This window comes from Centroberyx affinis, unplaced genomic scaffold (genome assembly GCF_046629955.1).
Source record: "Centroberyx affinis isolate AG114_WGS23_722 - 3 ecotype Tasmania unplaced genomic scaffold, CSIRO-AGI_Caff_v1 ptg002360l_1, whole genome shotgun sequence".
NCBI lineage: Eukaryota > Metazoa > Chordata > Actinopteri > Beryciformes > Berycidae > Centroberyx > Centroberyx affinis.
In genome coordinates this window covers 238,667-261,021 of record NW_027280620.1, presented here as the reverse complement: position 1 = coordinate 261,021, position 22,355 = coordinate 238,667, and the positions used below count along the sequence as shown (strand labels likewise).

The 22,355-nt window shown below is 40.9% G+C and overlaps 2 protein-coding genes across 2 annotated transcripts in view; one reads left to right on the top strand and one right to left on the bottom strand.

Moving 5' to 3' along the window:
• The window catches only part of LOC139655939 (dynein axonemal heavy chain 8-like), a 41,360-nt gene extending 29,373 nt beyond the window's left edge, over positions 1-11,987 (top strand). The window contains exons 62-91 of the mRNA XM_071533363.1: positions 175-339; positions 794-1,020; positions 1,153-1,271; positions 1,391-1,494; positions 2,111-2,287; positions 2,373-2,540; positions 2,905-3,120; positions 4,138-4,275; positions 4,376-4,503; positions 4,785-4,956; positions 5,060-5,215; positions 5,319-5,474; positions 5,566-5,748; positions 5,852-5,957; positions 6,127-6,379; positions 6,557-6,747; positions 6,830-6,951; positions 7,023-7,141; positions 7,230-7,432; positions 7,527-7,600; positions 7,711-7,863; positions 8,190-8,345; positions 8,857-8,973; positions 9,070-9,171; positions 9,541-9,701; positions 9,800-9,956; positions 10,038-10,190; positions 10,887-11,076; positions 11,366-11,487; positions 11,700-11,987. Coding sequence (XP_071389464.1) covers positions 175-339; positions 794-1,020; positions 1,153-1,271; positions 1,391-1,494; positions 2,111-2,287; positions 2,373-2,540; positions 2,905-3,120; positions 4,138-4,275; positions 4,376-4,503; positions 4,785-4,956; positions 5,060-5,215; positions 5,319-5,474; positions 5,566-5,748; positions 5,852-5,957; positions 6,127-6,379; positions 6,557-6,747; positions 6,830-6,951; positions 7,023-7,141; positions 7,230-7,432; positions 7,527-7,600; positions 7,711-7,863; positions 8,190-8,345; positions 8,857-8,973; positions 9,070-9,171; positions 9,541-9,701; positions 9,800-9,956; positions 10,038-10,190; positions 10,887-11,076; positions 11,366-11,487; positions 11,700-11,987 — 4,776 coding nt within the window. The remainder of the gene's footprint in view (positions 1-174; positions 340-793; positions 1,021-1,152; positions 1,272-1,390; positions 1,495-2,110; positions 2,288-2,372; positions 2,541-2,904; positions 3,121-4,137; positions 4,276-4,375; positions 4,504-4,784; positions 4,957-5,059; positions 5,216-5,318; positions 5,475-5,565; positions 5,749-5,851; positions 5,958-6,126; positions 6,380-6,556; positions 6,748-6,829; positions 6,952-7,022; positions 7,142-7,229; positions 7,433-7,526; positions 7,601-7,710; positions 7,864-8,189; positions 8,346-8,856; positions 8,974-9,069; positions 9,172-9,540; positions 9,702-9,799; positions 9,957-10,037; positions 10,191-10,886; positions 11,077-11,365; positions 11,488-11,699) is intronic.
• A 1,247-nt stretch (positions 11,988-13,234) lies between these two features.
• On the bottom strand, positions 13,235-21,710 carry atp6v0ca (ATPase H+ transporting V0 subunit ca). Its single transcript, XM_071533346.1, has 3 exons — positions 21,507-21,710; positions 18,033-18,216; positions 13,235-14,436 (listed from the first exon to the last, which is right to left on the bottom strand). Exons 1-3 carry the CDS (start codon positions 21,580-21,582, stop codon positions 14,232-14,234), a joined length of 465 nt encoding a protein of 154 aa, XP_071389447.1. The 5' UTR covers positions 21,583-21,710; the 3' UTR covers positions 13,235-14,231.
• Positions 21,711-22,355: the final 645 nt, after the last annotated feature.

Sequence of the window (22,355 nt, the reverse complement as noted above, 5' to 3'; positions counted from 1 at the left end):
ATAATCTTAAAAAAAGATTAAAATGTTTAGAGCAGAGGGAAATACTCCAAAGCTGAAATTCCATGATATTCCCTTTTTTTTAAGGAAGAAAAGTCTTTCTGTTAAATCTCTGTTTATTAACTCTGACAAATTCACTCTTACTTACTCTCTTTAATGTGAATAAACTGTGTGCAGGTCTCCAACCTTTTTGCTAAAGATGAGATGCAAGAGATCACCCAGAACCTGATCCCCGTGATGAAAAAAGAGTTGCCTCGCATCCCACCAACATTTGACAACTTATACGACTACTTCATATCCAGGGCCAAAAAGAATCTGCATGTAGTTTTGTGTTTCTCACCGGTAGGCTAAAAACTGACTGTTAAAAACTGACTGATAAAAACTGTCTCTATGTCTCTCACCCAAAAGCAATAGACCAAAGGTTGTGAGCTTTCAAAAATTTTGTATCCTTGTATACCTGGATTTATGCATTATTTTAAATGGAACGAATTACAGATAACAATCAGATTCGCTCAGTGCCACCCCAGTTTTTATCCATGGTTCATGAAAATTTTTTTGATTTTTTTTTTTTTGGTAAATTTCTTATATTTCTTTATTGTATATTTTATTCTGTATTGTCTCATTGTGTCAATATTTCATGTTTAACTATTTTATTTGTTCTGTTCCATTATGCTCTTATCTGTAATGCTCATTTTAAAAAGCATGGAACTGTAAAAGAGCACATGCTCTCACAAGGCTACCCTTGTGTAAATACATATTTTGAATTGAATTAAATTGTATCTACTCTCACTGACAGGTGGGTGAGAAGTTCCGCTCCCGATCCCTGAAGTTCCCCGGGTTAATTTCAGGCTGCACCATGGACTGGTTCACCCCTTGGCCCAATGAGGCTCTGGTGGCTGTGTCCAACTATTTCCTGTCAGAGTTTCACATGGCCTGCTCTGCTGATGTGAAGGCTGCTGTGGTGACTACCATGGGAACATACCATGACAAAGTATCTGAGACCTGTGAGAGCTACTTTGAAAGGTACAACATGCAAGCCTCATCTAGCTTCACACTGTAGTTAGGTCTAGCTCTTCTGTAATTTCTAATTCAAGAAACAAGTTTGTTGTTCCTGCATTCATGAAAACTTTGCATGTGTGCTACTTTCTCCCTTAGGTTCCGAAGAAGAACTCATGTCACCCCTAAATCCTACCTCTCTTTTATAAATGGATATAAAACACTGTACACTGAAAAGTACAACTACATCAACACGCTAGCAGAGCGCATGAATGTTGGTAAGGGAATTTGGTAGAATGGCTACAAGGAACACTCCTGCAGTAACAATGAAATACTTGGGGCAACTTTGTGAGGTCTGCTCAGGGCATGGGTTGAAAAAGTTGTTACTGAATTCCAGGGTTGTCCAAACTGATGGAGGCTAGTGAGTCTGTGGCTCAGCTGTCCAAAGATCTGGTAGTGAAGGAGAAAGAGCTGGCTGTAGCATCTGTCAAAGCCGACAAGGTAAATATAATGTATTATATATATATATATGTAATGTATATATAATGGGGTTCAAGCCCATATGGCTAAACCTTCTGTTTAATCTGTTTCTTCTGCTTCTTCCTCTTCTTCCTCATCTTTTTCTGCCCTAAAACTATCTGTACCTCAGAGACTGTAAGTCCTAGAGCAACCAATTTTGTGGATAGGTTTCAAATCTCCCCCACTACTCAGCCAACAAAAAATGACACTGATCGGCCAGATGGTGGCGCTATAACAAGCAACTTTACATTTTGGCCAGTAACTCTTGGACTGTACAGCATATGGACTTCCTAGATTATGGCGATTATTTTGAAAATCCAAACCATTTGACAGTGGTGCACATATGAAGCTGATGCCGAAAATATTTGATAAACTAAACTAAACCTAAGGTGCATGTTTGGGATGGACCCAGGATTGTGACAGACCACATTTGGTCACACTCATTAACGCCACCATTAGGCCAACCTTGCAACAGCAACTTTTTTTTTTTTTTCTTCTACGAAGTTGCCTTAATTGCCACCAAATTCTGGAAACAGTTCTATCCAGCTTTAAATTCATATCACAAGGTGTGACATTGCTTCTTGTTGCAATCACACAGGTGCTGGCAGAGGTGACAGTCAGTGCTGATGCTGCTACCATTGTAAAGAATGAGGTCCAGATTGTGAAGGATAAAGCCCTGAAAATTGTGGAGGGGATTGAGAAGGAGAAAGCCATTGCAGAGGTCAAACTGGAGGCTGCCAAGCCAGCTTTAGAGGAGGCTGAGGCTGCATTGAATGTGAGTCCTGCATGATCGTTTTCTGATTAACATATTTGGGTATTTATACTGTAGGATGACACATCCATTCTTTACAATTCCACAGACCATCAAGCCTGCTGACATTGCCACAGTAAGAAAACTGGCCAAGCCTCCACATCTGATCATGAGGATTATGGACTGTGGCCTGCTGTTATTCCAGAAGAGGCTGGACACCATTACTATGGATCCAGAACGGAGCTGTCATAAGCCATCATGGGGAGAGGCACTGAAGGTAACAAAGAAACATGCCTTCTTTATCAAGGTATTATTGTAGCAAGATACATGAGAACCTGCATGTTGGAGTTTACACTCACAAAAAATATTCACATACCTGTGTCCTAAATTTGAATTCAGAGAAAGGATTTACAAATCTGCAAGTCAATATTTGAATCAATAAAATAGAAGCTGCAATCTTCTTTTTTTTCTGAAGTAGTGTAGGAGGTGAATTGTTGTAAGTGATTTGCAGACCTGCAACATGCAAATTCCCAGGTGTATTGCTACAATAATACCTTCATACTGCTTCCACTTGACTGTGCATTTCTTAATTGGTCACTGTGAAGTTACTGAGTTGCTCCCTTCCTTCCTCTATACTTTAGCTTATGAGTGGTAGTGGTTTCATGACCTCCCTCCAGCAGTTCCCTAAGGACACGATCAATGAGGAAATGGTAGAACTGCTGCAGCCCTACTTCAGCATGGAGGATTACACACTGGAAAATGCAAAGAAAGTGTGTGGTAACGTAGCTGGTCTGCTGTCCTGGACCCAGGCTATGGCCACATTCTTTGGCATTAACAAAGAAGTGCTGCCACTCAAGGTAAAGTTCATCATGACAGCCAAGTAGAGCTTCTAGAGGTGCATTTAACCCTTTATTATGCACTTGCAAGTTACAAGCTACAATCTGTTAAAGGAAAAATCCACTGTAAGATTCAATGCATTCCAGGAGTTATTTTGTGATTAAATGTTGTAATTTACTTTTTTGGTGTACCCACTTTACCTCGACCTGCCTCATCTACTTCTACTTCAGTTAGCAATTCCCTACATTTCCCTTTTGAACAGACGTGAACTTGTTGCATTCAGTTGTGGTTATATGTATAGGTGGAGAGAGCGATAGCGATAGCATAGTAAAAGCAAGAGAGTGAGAGTTTTTCCAGTTGTGAAAGAGTGAGAGTTGAGCCCTTTATTCAGAATGTGGCTGCATTACATTATAGTCCATTGAGGCTACTGTCAGTGGAGAAATTGGTATCTCTGTCATTGCTATGATGGATTTCTTCCTGTATGTAAATGGTAAGCATAGAAAGGAGGCTTTGCTCATTGATTCTGAAGGGCTGACAACAAAACCTGAGTTTTGTTGTCAAATGTTTTGTTCAAAAATGTTGTTTTGTTTTGTTCAAAAATGTTCTGCTAACAAACTCCATTGTAGCTACACTAGAAATATCTACATTTGGTGAGTTACAAAAAATACACCACCAATCAACAAAATGCAAGGTAGGCCTATATTGTCAATAACTGTAGAAATGCTCAGTGGATTTTTCCTTTAAGTTATAGGAGTCTGTAAGTCCTGTTGGGATATGTGTATGTATGTATTTATAGTCTACTGCAGTAAGTAGTACCAGATTTAAAATTGTATTAATTTAATTTTTATTCATACTGATATTCCACCACTACAGCCACATGACTTACTGACTGCTGTAACTGACGGTACAATGCACAACACACATAAAAAATAATAACAATGTGCATGGCTCCTGTAAGGATACTGCTATCATTTGTCTGATTTATGTTGTGTCAGTATGTGGTTTTGTGAACTGTGATGTCCCTTGTATGCGGCCAGGCTAACCTGGTCATTCAGGAGGGCAGACTAACAGTGGCTAATGCTGAGCTAGCCACGGCACAAGGTCAGCTGGATGAGAAGCAAGCAGAGTTTGACAAAGTCAAGGCTAAATTTGATGCTGCCATGAAAGAGAAACAGGTGTGTTTCACCCTTACAAAAGAGTTAATTATTTTATATTGTATTTACATGAGGCTAGAAATGGAAATGGCTTTGTGGATCACAAGATATTATTTTTCAGGACTTGGTGGACGACGCTGAGATGTGTAGGAATAAAATGCAGGCCGCATCTGCACTTATTGATGGACTTAGCGGAGAGAAGGTTCGCTGGATAGAGCAGAGCAAAGAATTTAAATCAGAGATCAACAGGCAAGTTACAAAGAAAACTCTAAATTGAATTATAGATGACATTCTGTTAAATTGGGATTTAGAAGGTGGGGGAACTCTTGACCGTCACCAAGGGAAGAGAAGAGAAGAGAAGTGAAGAAATAGGCAGTTCACCTAACAAATGGACAAACAAAGATATTTATCATTCTTCTTTTGACGCCAATATCATTATGCCTGGCTATTTCAGGGGAGACTTTGGTGCAATTTGTTGATCCTGAAGGCCTCTAAATGAGACTATGAATTGGTACTCTTCTCCTTGGCAGACTTGTGGGGGATGTTCTTCAGCTCACTGGCTTCCTGTCTTACTGTGGGCCCTTTAACCAGAGTTTCCGTAACATGTTGCTGAAAGACATCTGGGAGGCAGAACTCCACAGACACAAAATACCTTTCACAGAAAACCTCAACCTCATTTCAGCACTAGTGGACCCTCCCACTGTAAGAACAACACAAACCAGAACTCAGCCCAAATACGTACTTCCTACTTGATGCTATGCATGTCTTGAGACAATACACTCACACCACTTTTTCTCTGTTTAAGATAAGTGAGTGGAACCTGCAAGGACTGCCAGGAGATGACTTGTCAGTGCAGAATGGCATCATCGTCACAAAAGCAACAAGATTTCCCCTCCTTATCGACCCCCAGACTCAAGGAAAGTCTTGGATTAAGGAAAAAGAAAAAGACAATGCACTCCAAGTACGCCACCCTAATGAAATGCAGTGAAATAATGTGATTTTTCCCACAAATCATTTGTTTTGGTAGCAAATACTATGGACGTAATATGTGATCCCTCTCTTAGGTCACATCACTCAATCATAAATTCTTTCGCACTCACCTGGAGGACAGTCTCTCCCTGGGACGCCCGCTGCTTATTGAGGATGTACATGAGGAGCTGGACCCGGCCCTGGACAATGTGCTTGAGAAGAACTTCATCAAATCCGGTTCCAGTTTCAAGGTGATCCAGTTGTCAGATCCACTTTAACCTAATGAATAAAAGAGTTGTGAAATGAAGCCTTTGTTTAAACTCCTGGCATTGACTGGCTTAGGTGAAAGTTGGAGACAAAGAGACAAATGTGATGGAAGGCTTCCAGCTCTATATAACCACTAAGCTGCCTAATCCAGCATACACCCCAGAAGTCAGCGCCAAGACCTCCATCATTGACTTCACTGTGACCATGAAGGGTCTGGAGAACCAGCTACTAGGCCGAGTCATCCTCAGAGAGAAATATGTCAGTGTTCATTTTCCACCCAGGTTTTACAAACAGATTTTCCTCACATTGATTTTATTTACATTGATGACTTGTGGCATACTTATTCCAATACTTCTAACAGGAACTAGAGGCAGAGAGATTGAAGCTAATGGAGGATGTGACTGCCAATAAGAGGAAAATGAAGGAGTTGGAGGACAACTTGCTATACAAGCTCAGCACCACAAAAGGTATAGCAGTGATTGTTATAAACAAATAGAAACTTGAGCCTTCGGTAAAGGTATTAATAAATATAGTATGCCATTTTGCTGGAATACTCTACCTGTAAGGAAGTGATATTGCTAAAATAAGAATGTATATGTGCGGATATGTGTGTAATGTATGTATGTGTCATTTAAGGTTCCTTGGTAGATGATGAGTCCATGATTGGCATTCTGAGTACCACTAAGCAGACTGCAGCTGAAGTTAGTGCAAAGCTCAGTGTTGCAGCAGAGACAGAGGTGAAGATCAACACTGCTCAGGAGGAATACCGCCCCGCCGCCTCCCGAGGCAGCATCCTTTACTTCCTCATCACAGAGATGAGCATGGTCAACGTCATGTACCAGACCTCCCTGACTCAGTTCCTCAAAATCTTCGACTTGTCCATGGCAAAGTATGATCTCGCCAAACCTGGGTCAAATAGTATTTGTAAATGATTCTTAGTGCTTGTTTTAACCTGCATGGAGCACCTGGGGCTGGCACAAATTCTGGCTGCTGACAGGATATCAAGGTTCTGAGTCTTCTCTGAGTTTTCTCCAATTACTATCTTCGGTATGCTTTTGTTTTGCAGGTCCGAGAAGTCTCATCTGACTCAGAAGCGAATTGCCAATATCATTGATTATCTGACCTATGAGGTGTTCAGGTACACAGTCAGAGGCCTGTATGAAAGCCACAAGTTCATCTTCACACTCTTGTTGGCCCTCAAGATTGATTTACAGAAGAACAAAATAGAGCATAATGAATTTCAGATTCTCATTAAAGGTAAGATTATCATCACTGCCTGGAATACTCAATATGCCTCTGTGTTATGGTGCCTTCTAGCATAATACTTCTTTGCATATAGGTGGTGCAGCTCTTGACCTGAAGACCTGCCCCTCAAAGCCATTTCGTTGGATACTGGATATGATATGGCTAAACCTGGTGGAACTCAGCAAATTGCCACAGTTCACTAACATCATGACCCAGGTGAGTTAAAATTCCCTTGACCGTAATATCTAAATCCACATGTGATTACAAAGTGTTTCTGCATTTTGTAGGTGTCTAGAAACGAGAAAGGCTGGAAAGTGTGGCTTGATATGGATGCCCCAGAGGAAGGTGTCATCCCAGATAGCTACAACGACTCCCTCAGTGTCTTCCATAAACTCTTGCTGATCAGGTTGGGCCCTGCTGCTTGTCAAGTTACGTTTATCTTTTACAGATATTTTACAGATATACAATATCCTCACAAGGTATTTCTTTGTCAGGTCGTGGTGCCCTGACCGCACCTTGTCTCAGGCCAGAAAGTATGTGGGAGACTCTATGGGCATGAGGTTCGCTGAGCCGGTCATCTTGAACCTTGAGAGCACCTGGGAGGAGAGTGACCCTCGCACCCCACTAATTTGCTTCCTATCTATGGGCTCAGATCCCACCAACCAGATTGATGCACTTGCTAAGAAACTTCGGCTTGGTGAGCTCTACTGCCCTACTCAACTTACACCCTCATAACTTTCTGTTTCATGCTGCATCATGTCATGATCTCACTATATTGTTGTGCATTATAGAATGCAGAGCTATATCCATGGGACAGGGGCAAGAGGTGCATGCAAGGAAGCTCATACAGATGTCAATGACACAGGTATGAATTCTAAGCTGATTAAATAATACATTGCATGAGTGAATGCTATGAAACTGAATGCTGACTGCTATTTTGGTCCATTTGTGGCCTCTCTATCTGGATGTGTGTAGGGAGGCTGGGTCCTTCTGCAGAATTGCCACCTGGGCCTGGAGTTTATGGATGAATTGCTGGAAACCATCTCTACAGTGGAGACAATGCATGAGAGTTTCAGGGTGTGGATCACCACCGAACCGCACGATCGCTTCTCCATCACCCTTCTGCAGGTGAAACTTTACAAAGTTTTCTGAGGATTCACTAAGTCTTTTACCCAACAATTTTTCTCATGACCCCACATTTTTGTTGGCTTAATTAATGAAAACCTAACCTTCTGGCCAACAGTATTTTATTCGTCTCACCTCAAAGGGCATGGATTTGAGAAGTCTTTGGCAGCATGACTAAATGTCTAAATTGGGGATCTACATGGTTAATTACAGCCCATCTTTGTGTCCTGACCTAGCCTCTAAAAGTGATGCGCTACACCAGGGCTCTCAGCACCATCTATGGACATGTGGGGGCTCAGAGCTAATGATTCTTGCCTTTTCACCTCCAGTCCTCTATCAAGTTCACCAATGATCCACCCCAGGGAGTGCGCGCTGGCCTGAAACGCACATTTGCAGGAATTTCTCAGAAGCAGCTGGAAGTCAGCAACCTGCCCATGTGGAAGCCTTTGCTGTACAGCGTGGCCTTTCTCCATACTGTTGTGCAGGTACCAGTCCCTCCCAGTGTCACTGGTGGTCGTATTTTCATCATATCATCACAAAAGCACATGTATATTCGATGATCAACCTACCAATGTCTTTACTGTTGCTGTTATTGATTATTGTGTACTCCAGCTGTGAGGTGGCAACTGAGACATGGCGGCTATTACATGTACAATACCCACCATTACTGCTGAAGTGTCTGAACCCTTAAAGGAATAGTTCACCCCAAAATGAATATTCACTAATTATCCACTCACCCTCATGTCAGTGGAAAACACCAGTGAAGTTTGTATGTCCAGATAACACACCCTTCTCCAAAACAGCTGAAGTGGCCAGTGGACATTCTGTGTGTGTGCATATTTCGTAAAACAAAATGATTACTTTCTGTAAATTGACCAATAAAGTAATCTTCTTTTTCTTCCTCTTCTTCTACTTCTTCTGCATCTTTTCTTTATTGTCATTAATTGATGGTCACTGCAGTGATGCAATATTTGATTTTATGCTTTTGTTTTCAAGGAACGGCGCAAATTTGGACCTTTGGGTTGGAACATACCTTATGAGTTCAACTCAGCTGACTTCACTGCAAGTGTCGAGTTTGTTGAAAACCACTTGGATGATTGCGGCCCCAAGAAGGTGAGGATTAGCAAATAACTGCCTAACTTTTAGGGACATCTCATTGTCTTCGCTCACTGATCCCACTGAATGATCACCATGTGTTTTTTCCTGCAGGGTGTATCGTGGGTAACTGTGCGTTACATGCTAGGCGAGGTGCAGTACGGAGGAAGGGTTACTGATGACTATGACAAACGCCTACTCAACTGTTTTGCTCGAGTAATTTTCCCGTTTGTAAAACAATTCTGGTTAAAGGGAAAATAATACTCAACTTAATGTGTAATTCCTACAGTCTAATCAATATTTGTTAAAATGAACAATTCAGTTCCTAAGCCAGAAACTGAAACAAATAGAGTTCTAAATGTTTGTAGAATCCAAGTGCAGATGAAGCTGTTCTGGCAGCTCATGGTGACCCAACACCGTTAAGACACAATGTTGCTTTTTTACTTTATTTTGCCAGTTATCTGTATTTAAATCCTAATACTGAGTGTTATTCCTCTTTAACCCATATTATTCATTCAGTTGGCTGCAATACATGCTTGTGGGAATGGGGTGCATGGTGTTTATTTTTTATGTACTTCATGACAGGTCTGGTTCAGTGACAAGATCTTTGAGCCATCATTCTGCTACTACACTGGCTATAAAATTCCAGTGTGCAAAACAGTGGAGCAGTACATGGAATACATTCAGACTTTGCCTGCTGTGGACACACCCCAGGCTTTTGGGCTGCATCCTAATGCTGATATCACGTAAGAACAAGGAGACACTGTTTATGATATGGCTACTGCACATATAATGCATGATTAGTATTAAGATAACATTGTGCTTGGCGTTGAATGTTGACCAGGTACCAGACAAACACATCTGCTGATGTACTAGACACAATCACAAATATCCAGCCCAAGGAAAGCGGAGGGGGATCAGGAGTGACTCGGGAGTCCATCGTTTACAACCTGGCAGAGGACATGCTGGGGAAACTGCCCCCCAATTATGTGCCTCATGAGGTCAGTTTGTCTGATCGTCAGGGTTTTAGTCACCAAACCGTCATGCTGGATAAAAACTAAACTCAGCTTTGATGTGTAAAGGTCAAAGCCAGGCTGATGAAGATGGGAGCTCTGAACTCTATGAACATCTTCCTACGTCAGGAGGTGGATCGAATGCAAAGGATCATTGGTGTGGTGCGCACTAGTCTCATCGATCTCAAGCTGGCCATTGATGGTACCATCATAATGAGTGAGGTCAGAGGACAAAGTCACCGCTATGCTACACAACTGAGCTCTGTTAAGAAATTTCAAGAAACTACATGTTTGTAATTCAATTCTAACACTTTGGTGGGCATAGGGTTGTGCAATTAATTGTGTATTGTAGGGCTGCAACTCACAATCATCTATTATTTTTTTGATTAATCATTTAGTCTATAAAATGACAAAAACATATGAAAATAATGACAAATGCCCCATCACACGTTACCAGAGCCCAAAGTGATTCTTAAAATTGCTTACTTAGTCTGACCAGCAGCCAAAAAACCCCCAAAGTATTCATTTTATAATGATATGAAACAGAGAAAAGTAAGCAAATGTTAGCATTTGTGAAGCTGTAACCAGCCAATGATTAGCAAAATTATAATAAATTTTCTTCAAGTTTCATCACTAGCATATCGTCATATATTGCTATTTTAGTTTCCACAATTAAGAATCGTAAAATATTGGCTTTTTGAAAAATTAAACATTTAGTTTAATTTAGAATGTAATACAAAACTGCAATAAAATAATTTTATGCCTGAAAACATCAAGACCAAGAATCATCACTAATAATCGTGATCACAGTATCACAAAATAGTTCAGATTATAATTTTAGCCGTAACTGTGCAGTGCTGGGTGGGCAGCATAAGAGTTGGAAATGCAGGCAAGCCACTGACTGTAGTTTCCTGTCAGAACCTCCGTGACGCCCTGGACAACATGTTCGACGCCCGTGTGCCAAACCTGTGGAAGAAGATCTCCTGGGAGTCGTCCACCCTGGGCTTTTGGTTCACCGAGCTTCTGGAGAGGAACAGACAGTTCCACAGCTGGGTGTTTGAAGGAAGACCCAAAACCTTTTGGATGACTGGCTTCTTCAACCCTCAGGGTGGGTAACAAGTTTTGGAGTGTTGACTTTTTCAGGCATCCTGGTGGCTTGTTGAGCCAAGACAAGTACCATGTACTGTCAGTGTTGTAGGTTTGAATCCAGTTTACAACCTTTATTGCAAAGTCTCACTCATCTTTCTATCCATTTCCGTCATTCTAGACTGTATATTAATAAACAAGAAATGCCATAAGCCTCTTGAATGGTCCAATTAACAAAACTATGAAAAGAAGAAATTGCATATTTGCTATGAATTTATCTTAATACTGTCTTACCTTGGTAACGTTTTCAGGTTTCTTGACAGCTATGAGACAAGAGGTAACAAGGGCACACAAAGGCTGGGCTCTGGACACCGTCACCCTACACAACGATGTCCTGAAGCAGACCAGGGAGGAGATCACAGCCTCCCCACCAGTGAGTCACGGAGCATGGAAATACTGACAACACACCAACTTGCAATAACAATAACAAATCAGAATTCATGAATTCCTAAATTCATTCATAAATTGCTAAATTCAAATAGTCAAATAGTAGTCACTGAATCTGTTATCCGTTATGTTTATTCTTTTAAAAAACTGCACTAAAAGCTGCTTCCCCTCTCTCTGTCCCTGCCTGCACCTCAACAGGAGGGAGTGTTCGTCTACGGCCTGTACCTGGACGGGGCCGGCTGGGACAGGAGGAACAGTCGTCTCATCGAGTCCTCGCCCAAGGTGCTGTTCACGCCCCTGCCCGTCATCCACATGTTCGCCATCAACTCCACCGCCCCCAAGGACCCTGAGCTCTACATCTGCCCCATCTACAAGAAACCAAGGCGCACGGACCTGAATTACATCACAGGAGTGGTGATGCGGACCGCCCAGTCACCGGACCACTGGATCTTGCGTGGTGTCGCCCTGCTCTGCGACATCAAGTGAACAACAGCTGCGTCGTCAGGTTGTGTTCTGTTACTTAAAGAGAAAATAAACTTTTTCTTTTGGTTTAATCTCAAATGTGTCATGAGGTTTGTTTAGGTGTTACTAGGGCTGGGCGATATGGTTGAAATCAATATCATGATAATCATAAGGATTTTTCTCGATATCAATGTATATCATGATATGGTTCATGTATGCAAAATCATGTTAAATAATCAAATTAATCTTCATCTCATTGAACCGAATGGTAATGTTAGGTGTGATGGTGACAAACAAAACAGAAATATTCAAATAATATTCCTACCATACCTCATTTTGAGAGTTTTTAAGTAAAATTTGCTTGTCATCATCAATTTAGACAGCAGAAATGTGTGTCCCAATATTAAAATATCTTCATATGATCACAATATGATTCCACTGAAAGACGATAAACGATAATATTGAATTATCGCCCAGCCCTAGGTGTTACTGGTTGTATTCCTGTATTCCAATTTATTTAAAAAAAGTAAGTACGCTATACCGTTTGCAGGGGATCGTTTGAGATACTCATTTTCAGTTCATTCACGAGGTGTAATTAGGTTTTTCTTCCCCATTCCTGTATTTTATTTGTGTGCCAATGATCAGTATTTTGGCCAGTTAGTCATCCACCTGAGATGATGCAGTTTGCATTATATATTTATTGAATAATTGATCAATACTACACTGGTCTGTGGGAAACCCTCAACCTGGATTGATATGGAATTTGATCAAAATGTCACATTACAGAGTACGCATGAATATTATCGTTATCCTGGGTCCCAATGGAGAGTTTTAGTGTCCCATGTTCTGAAAGCCGTTTCAGAGGCTTCCCCACGCTGCCAGGACAGAATTCTGGGGGAAAAACTGAGTTGCTGCGTCTGGTGTGAAGTGAACGTACATAATGATCAGCACAGGGCCGCTCACAGCAGCCAGCACAGTGAGACAGCCATCTGCCAATGAGCCACATAGGTCAGTTTAAAAAAGAAAAAGAAAAAAGACTCAAGTGCAGGAAGAAGTTCTAAGCCTGGCAGAACAGCATGAAGTGCTGAATTTACATAAGGAAACTGCTCTACATAGAAAACCCTGCAATCTTTTGACAAGCCATCGTCTAGTTCCCATAATATCCTTTTACACCAAATGCTTTGCTAGTCAAGTCACCCCATAAATATCAGAACCAGATGAGTTTCTCTGCGATTCCTCTGTCCGACAACATAAAAGGCTTGACAACGATATTCTGGAGGAGGTTGAGATTTATTTGGAAATCTGACAGGCATGGCTGAACAGTGAGCTCTCACCTTAAACAAAATCAAGACAGCAGCACTACAGGTAAACGGTACTAGTGTTTGAGAATGTCATATTAAACACAGATCCACTTGCACGCATTATACACTCAGGTCATACACACACGCACGCACACACATGCACGCACGCAGTTAACCCTATGTCAACATCTGGACATCCTCCATTAATAACCACACTACATCCAGAGGAATTCCAAGCACTTAGAACAATTACCCACAGTGCAATTCATCTAACTATACACAGATAATTTATATATGTATATGTATATAGGGTATTCAATAAACATTATTCCATTTAAACAGTTTCATTAACAAGTCAAAATCTTCAGTTTTCATAAATAGTGAAAAAATAACAAAACGAAAAAAATAGCTATGTCTTGACAGTTCCTCACCATTGTGATTTGAAAATGGTCCCCGAAAAAAGAACATGAATTTAAAAAAAAAAAAAAAGTAAAATGTGCATGATTCTTTCAAACAGTCAGTTCCTCAGACACTGAGAATGACAACCAAAAACAACCAACAAAAATCAAGGAGGGAAGCGGGTAGAGGGGTAAACGTTGATACTCACACTCACAGCACGGACGGGTTACTACATTTACAGGGGGGAGGGGGGGAGACGACTCTGGACCACTGTACAGGTAAGATCAGACGAGAATCAGGGAGACTGTCCACACATCATCCCAAAACAACCCCAACACACCCCCATGCCCGTTCTGCATACACAGGACCTGACACAACTGGATGGCTTTAAACAATATGGAAAGATCACATCTACTGAAGACAGGGCCGTCGAGCAGACCGCCAACATACTATTATGGCCATCCCATCCTGTCAGACCCGCAGGGTGTTATGGAATTAGGTGAAAGTCTCCTATTTGTTCTTGCTGCTTTGATGTGGAATGAATGAGATGGTGTTGATGCAGACACTTTTATTTTGTAGACAGGATGAGAGCCACGATGAGGCCGTAAAGCCCCAAGACCTCAGCGAAGATTAGGATCAGGATCATACCCACGAAGAGCCGGGGCTGCTGGGCCGTGCCTCTCACGCCGGCATCGCCCACGATGCCGATGGCGAAACCGGCTGCGAGGCCGCTCAGGCCCACGCTCAGACCGGCGCCAAGATGCAGGAAACTCCTGTTGGAAAAAAAGGACAAGAAAATCGGATTGGTCACCACATAATAGACATAATATCACAAATTGTGATATTTTACAGAAACAGTTCACCCCAAAATTAAAATTCAGTCCAGCTACTCGCCACCAACTCCACTGAAGTTCGTAGGACCACTGAACACAGCGAGTTCGTCCCCATAGTTCCAGCTCTGCCTTCTCCCAAATTACCGAAGTTAACGGGGCCAATTTTTTTTTACAGCTCAAAGAAAGCACTGTAGCCTAATGATTGTGGACCCAAAAGGTCAATATTTACCTCATTATCTCCTTTACTTCCTCACCACACCCTACAGCAGCAAGCAGTCTTCTGCCAGAGCACTGTAGGGTGTTTGCGACAGCATTGTCAGTGGGGAAAATAAAGGAGATAATGAGGTAAATATTGGACTTCTGACCCACAGCGCAGTCGTCTGGCTACAAAAAGCTTTGATTCTGCTGCATGAGATGTTTAGAGGAAATTTGATGGACATTTTATGCTTTTATTTTAATTTTAATTTTTTTAGAGCTGTATAAAGACAGGCCAGTTAACTAAATAGTTTGGGAGAAGACTGAGATGGAACTACGAGGGCTGACTTGCTGTGTGTTTGGTTTTCATACAAACCTCTGGAGAAACTGTTTTGACTGACATGGGGGTGAGGTAAAAAGAGATAAAAACAGAATTTTCAGTTTTGGACAAACGTTTCCTTTAAGCAAGCGCAATCCTAACCCAATTAATTCCCAGAACAATAGCACTGCAGAGGGCACACACAATGTTTACTAATCACTATGTAATACAAATTTACCAGTTATTATGACATGAAATAACATGGTGCTTTGTGTTTACTGTGCAGAGCTGAAATGTGATGCCAGGAGTTAATGACATGCAGGTACACCTGAAAAAAACATCCTGTTTGTGCATTCTGATGTTAACCCTCTAGCTTAGAAGACAACCTAGCTTACAGTCATTACATAACGAGGAAATCCTGGCAATTGCCACTTATCAACGGTCAAGTTACTGTTCTCAGATAACTCGTTTACTGATCTTCTAAGTTTTCTGATTTCTTAGGTGGCTGCTTTGTGTTTCCCACTCCACCTTAGCAGGCATGTCTTTGGTTATTACAGCTGTGCTACAGCTGTTGGGTCTTTACACTGAAATGTAACTGGTAGCTACATTACAGACCTTGTAGTTTCCTACAAGCCAGAGCGCAGCCTGAGACCGCAGGCCGAGCCTCCTGGCTCAGGACTAAAGCTGACTGAGCTTTTACCATCAGGGCTCCTAGACTTTGGAACGGCCTGAGGAACTAAGACTTGCCAAGTCAGCATCATCTTTTAAAATCACCTCTTAAAACACTTTTATAGACTTGCTTTTATGCTATTGTTTTCGACCCTGCTAACTTGCCGTTTCTGATGTTTTCTTTTATCTGATTTTAGTTTATTCTTCTTTTAATGTATTTCTAATTTTTTTTCTTGCTTGTGCTTCTTATTTTTATCTCCTCATTTTGCATTTTACTGTTCTTGTTTTTATGTCTTCCTGTAAAGCACTTTGTAAAATCTGTTTTTAGATAAGTGCAATATAAATAAATCTTATTACTATTAAATGTAGATGGCAACAGCCTCAATGCAGCATATTATTTGGGTATGGACTCCAACTCCAACAATATGCTGAAATGTAGTTTGGTTATGAGACGTTCAGCAGCAAAACTGTTTAATTGAAAAATTGTGATTTAAGCAATTAATCTATAAAATAATGAACAGATGAACTGATAACAAAATAATCATTAGCTGCAGCCCTAATATTGTGAACATGAAACCAATGTGTAATTCCATATGAATTAATCCCAGGAAAATAACAAGGTCTGGATTAAAAGTGACTACCACTCAGAATTAACAAGTCTCATGTTCATATGTTTGACTCCAGTTCATTATATGAATAAATATTCTCCTAAAATTGGAAACCACAAAACTATGGCTTATCTGTGTTAGGGATGTTAATAATTAACCGTTTAACCGACAATAATAATTTTGACCGATTAATACTATCAGTTAAACAGTAAAAAAAAAATATTATACATTTTTTTTTTTAAAAGTAATAAAAAAAAAGTTTGTTGCATGGTAAAAGAAAAATAGGCTATACAATCTATTTCTTAAATAGGAACTCATGGTGGCGACACGTGCAACCACACGTGCCTTTTATTGGAAACACGTTTCGCTGAGCCTGAGCAAAATGAAGCGAGCAAAAAGAAGTACTGTCTGGGACCATTTCGCCCGAAAGGACGACGACGATGACATGTTGCTATTTCTGAATAAAAACCAGTAGACAAGCTGTCTGCTATGCTGAGGACTGAGGAAGGCCTGGCCTGTTTATTTTAGGCTTATTTGAGGTCTGAAAAATGCGACTACAAGTTTCCGTTTTGTTAACCTGTTGGCCTGTTCTTGATCATGAATTAGCCATTACAAAGTCTACTATTTGCTATTTATTTTAATAAGTTAGGCTATAAAATATTTTCCTACACGGGAGATCTAGGCTATTATCTCCGGCTATTAGTCTGGCTACCATTTGCTATTTACTTAAACATTTATTTAAGTTATATATTTTTCGTGTAGGCTGTCTATTTTATTCAGTTCACCGCGCTGCAGGGTAGATGTGTGAATCCTCATGTTCTGTTGTTGTTTATGCTGCTATTGCACATGTAAAAATAAACCCTTTCTTATGAAAAAAAAAAAACATTTGTTGTATTGGTAATTGTTTTTAAACGCGTCACAGACATTCGTCCATTCTAAATAGTACATTTTAATCTTGTCGGTTAGCGGTTAATGATCGGTTAACAAGGGTCGGCTATCGGTCAGAAAAAAAAATCTAAATTAGCATCCCAAATCTGTGTTGTCTTCAGGACACACAGTGTTCAAGCTGTTCACTTGATAATGAACGGGAGACTGACTTTGCCAAATGCAGGCTGGTTGAACTTCTACACCCGAATAATAAGATACATTATAAGCTTAGTAGCCTAGTTCTTGGTAGCACCATCAGTTCTGAGTCACAAAATGCACTCTGCCCAGAAAACCAGCCTGGCTTCCATCAGTCACCTTCAGCATTTTTACCAATTTATTTTACAGTTTAAGAGCCAGACAGTCTGCGCTCATTTGTTGCTGCAGGGAATATTCCCTGATATGAACTCAACTGCCTCAGAGCGCAGGACGACATGTAAATGCTGAGATTGAGTGGCATTTCACTTTAAAAATTAAATAGAGCCTGCACACTGAAATGCTCCAATACACCATTTATTGATGTTTCGAGCCCTCCGGCTCTTCATCAGGTTAAACTCACAGTAGCTTCGACAGCTCAAAATGTTGTCAATAAGCGATGTGTTGGAGCATTTCAGTCTGCCGGCTACACTTCATCTGTCATGTTGTTTTTGAGCCTAGTATCAAGTGATGTGCAAATTCTTTAATGCTGGTATTCCACTTAATCAATTTCTGCTGAGTGACAAAGACACAACCCAGCCAAGTTACATCAAATAAGTTGAGCTTTCGCAAAGGTTGCTCTAATGAACTGCTGTATCAGAGGTATACTGTAAACTCAGCCTTACTTGTAAAGAGTGACTCTTTCAGAGATGTTGTTTGCTATCAGCACAGCCACCACCAGCCCGTAGATGGCGATGATACCAGCCATGACCACGGGGATGATGGACTTCATGATGAGCTCTGGCCGCATCACAGACATGGCAGCGATGCCCGTGCCGCTCTTCGCTGTTCCATACGCTGCTCCTAATGCTGGAGAAGAGAACAGAGACTTCTTGTCATTTCATTCATTCAATTTAAATTCTTCATATACAAACGAATCCTAACAACCACAGTCAGAGTCTTCAGTTTTAACTCAAGCCAGACAGGATATGGATTCAAATCTGGTTGGGTCAGAACATAATAAAATTCAAGCTGTAGGTAAAAGACAACAGCGTGAAATACAAAAAGATATTTGACAAAAAAGCTGTAAACTTAATGCATTTTAGCGATGCTCTGACTGAGACCTGACACTCACATTTTTTTTCTAATTCCTTTGTTTCCAGCATTACAAGGAACCTTGTTAGAAGAGCAAAGATCAAAGATGTAGTGCCTAAACAATAAATGTAAAATATTACTATCCCTAGAAGGATCATCTATGACACTAGGCATGGGACGATATGAAAATTTCATGTCACGATTATCCTGGCCAAAATAATTGCGATTCACGATATTATCCTGATAATCATCAAAATATGCTTAAAACTCTTAAAATGGCACTAAAACATACTGGAATCACGTTACCTTACATTTTGTTAAGAAACAAATATTTGTATTGCATCATAGGACACATCTTTTTTTGTGAACATCCTTTTTAGTGAAAAACAAACAAGGACAGATTCAGACTCCCATTCAGACACCCAGCAGGTAATCGCAATGAGAGAAAAAAATCCATTAATAAAAAGAATCTACCCATCAACCTGATATCCAAGCATTCACATGGTTCAAAATAAATCAGGAAATCAATAGGACTGTACGTTAGTGAGCTAGACGGCTTTTTCAAGTCACTCGTGAGGCTATTCACGCTCATGTGAGGATATTCACGATTATCTTGATAATGGAAATTCACCAAGATAAAATTGTCTTGAGTGTTTTTATCGCGATAAAAGATAAAATCTTATATCCTCCCATCCCTATATGACACACAAGCGTTAGGTAAAGGGGCTTTAAAATCAACATTTCACATTGATTAAACATTTTCACTTTTAGGTGCGCACACACCCTCAGTTCATGGACTATTAGCCACCAGTGCCTGGCCTGTGTATCTGTACAATTCACTTTAAAACCTGAGCCAAAACATAATACACATAGGCTGTACAAATCACAACCATGTAATTCAGAATACATAAAAAGAATTAAAAACTGTAGACCAATTCTACTTACTAATCTATTTGTCTCTTTACCATTTCTTACCACTCAGTAAGAGCTTTCTGCAGCTCTATTTGGTGACCTGCTGTATAAGCCTCAGTCCCATAGCCAGGTCCAAAATATCAAGGCTTTAAAAATGTGAGTGTTGTGGTCAGAAACACATGACACACTATCAGTTCTTACAACCCATTCAAATAATAGAAGCCTACAGATAAAAATAAGTAGCCTAGCCCAGTGTAAATGAATTTTTTGAATGCATTAACACAGCCAAACTGACTTTTTCTATAGGCATTGTGAATGGAATTGAATGCTGTATTTTTAATCCACCCATTTTATTTGATTCTCTTCATTTAGTGTTCAGTAGAACCCTATTTTATCAATTTTGCAGAAATCAGACAGAATCACAGATTTTTGGGTTTAAAATGTGTGTTTGTGTTCGCTTGTATGTGTGCGTCATAGAAACCATATGGATTTAGGGTGAGGACAAAATGTCCAGGCCAGAGTTATTAAACCACTAGCCATGATTAAACCGAATTTCATCCTATTCTCATATTTCACCCTTAGCATAGAATATGGAAAAAAATAAACCCAAAAAATCTGACAGTATGGAAAAACCTTAAATATTTAAAGGACCCTAAATAACACTGCTTGAAAACCTGACGAGTGTCACAGATGCCTGAATCTTTCTGTTGCTGAGGTGTGAGAGTCTATGGAGTTGGCAGATCTAGAGGCGGAGCACACAAGATAGACATTTTATTATTTTATTCACATTGATCAAAGTCTATGACCTGGATCACAACCCTGTTCAACAGGAACAAAACAATAACTTTAAAGTAATTTTTCCACGCCCCTCCTTAGTGTTCAGTGCACCTGACAGTCAATAATTGAACAGAGACAAACCAGTGGTTCATCACACAGCGCTAATTGGCTATATGTCACCTTTGCAAGCATCTTTTAGGATCCCCAGGTGTGAAAGAAATCCAGGGGATCTACACTGTACAGTAAGCTAATAATTTTAGGGTCAAATGCCCCTTGGATACCTACAGAGCCCAGGCCTGCTCAGGACAACGGCTGATTAGTTTATGAGTTTACTGACCGAGGGCCACAGGCAGCACAACTCTGAACAGGGGATGTTACTTTTCTTACACAGATGTCAGCTGGGTCTGGTAGCTCCACGATTAAGTTGCCTCTGAGTGCTTACTAGGGATCAGCTTTCCTACCTCCTTTTGCAAACCCTACCAGTAATGAGAAAGTGGCAACTTTTACTCCATCTGTGTTATTTGAGCAACTCCATCCTACGCCCATGTGCTGGAGCACAGGCAGGCCTATCAACCAGGATTGAATACTACCGAGGGGTAGACTCAGACTGATGGATACTGCTGAAACCTTAATGTGACATTGGCGTTACTCACCAGTTACAAGCTAACACACCAACTGTTAACCACCAACAGCACCAGCAGAATAATAAAAAGGAGGTGCTGTAATGTGATGATTTGCAGCCATTTCACTATTTTACCAGCCAGGAGCGTTTGGCTTGTGGTTCATTTCCCACCCTAGTGTTTAGGCCTGGGTCTGGCTTTCCTTGAATCCCATTCAAGTCAATGGGAAACCAGCGTGAAAACATGCTGTGGACCCAACCGAGCAGAGACAGACAGGCCTGCCCGGTGCAGCGCCTCCAATCTGCCATCACCTCAGGCTTTGCGTCACGAATTAGCAGCAGCACAATATGTGAGCTACCTTGCTAACGTTAGCTGTCTCACCCTGTGGTAGCAGAAATAGACATTGCATGATGTACATTAATATAACCTGTAGGCCAGGAGGCAGATAAGATGTTAGCCGTGTTAACGTTAGGTCAGTAACAGCTTGATGTCGGTTGAAACCTCCGGATCCCTTCCCCCGCCTGTCATCGCTGTCAGGTGTGTGAGCCGTGACAGCGAGCTTACCTAAGCTAACGCAGTCGACAGCTAGCTTAGCGAACAGCCACATCATTTCACGAAGACTAACGTTAACGTCGTTTCATAAGAGCATTCAACAACTACAACGAACAATCCTAACGTTATGTGTACCGAGATATAATTCGGCGTAAAACTTAACGTAAAGGCCTGAAATGATTCATGAGAGGTTGGTGTAATTACCACTGAAGACCATGGCCGCAGAGGCTCCCATCACAGCGAAGAAAGGGGAGTACTCGGGGCTCTCAGCAGAAGACATTCTCGCACGTTTTCGGGATAATACAGGTGCAAATCAAAATATCTTCTTTTTCCTATCCCACGGTCAACTTTGGGCAGGTTAAAACACTGAGAGGAGCGACGACGCAGCTGCTACCAAGAGCACCGGTGTAGAAGAGGAAAATGGCGAAACGGAAAAAGTCACATGACCAAGTATCTTGGAAGGGTCCATTTTACGGTCATGGGGGTGCCGGATACAAACACGCATAAAACAATCTCTCCTTTCTTATTAATCGCACTGTGCAATATCTTGTAGAAACGGGTCTCATTTGGTAGTGATTTACACAGCCGTTAGGTATTACAGAGGTCTAGTGGTTCAATTCACAATCTTGAAATGTACTGTACATGTATTGTGGTATGTTCTGCTGCAAGTCCACTGCCTGCAGTTGCAATGTAGTTTGTAACTGCACTCTGGCCTATTAATTATTAGGTATCATAATGACAGTAGAATAAACTACAGCAGTTGTGTTTTTTCCCCCTTAAATTATAAATACAACAAAAATAAAGAAATCAGTGTGATCTAGATTAGATCAGAAAGCGCACTCAGGTCTAGCAGGATGTGTCATCCATTGTCCCCTGCTAGATGCACCTGCTGTCATTTGTTGTTTCCTCCATGAAAAACCCACCCTGGACGGTTTATTATTCATTTATCAGCACGACACTGAAAGTTAGAAGAAGAGAGACCTGGTGGTGAAACCAAGAGATAAATCCTGGAGTTTGGAGCTGCTGACTTTGCGGACAAGGTGACAGTAGGCC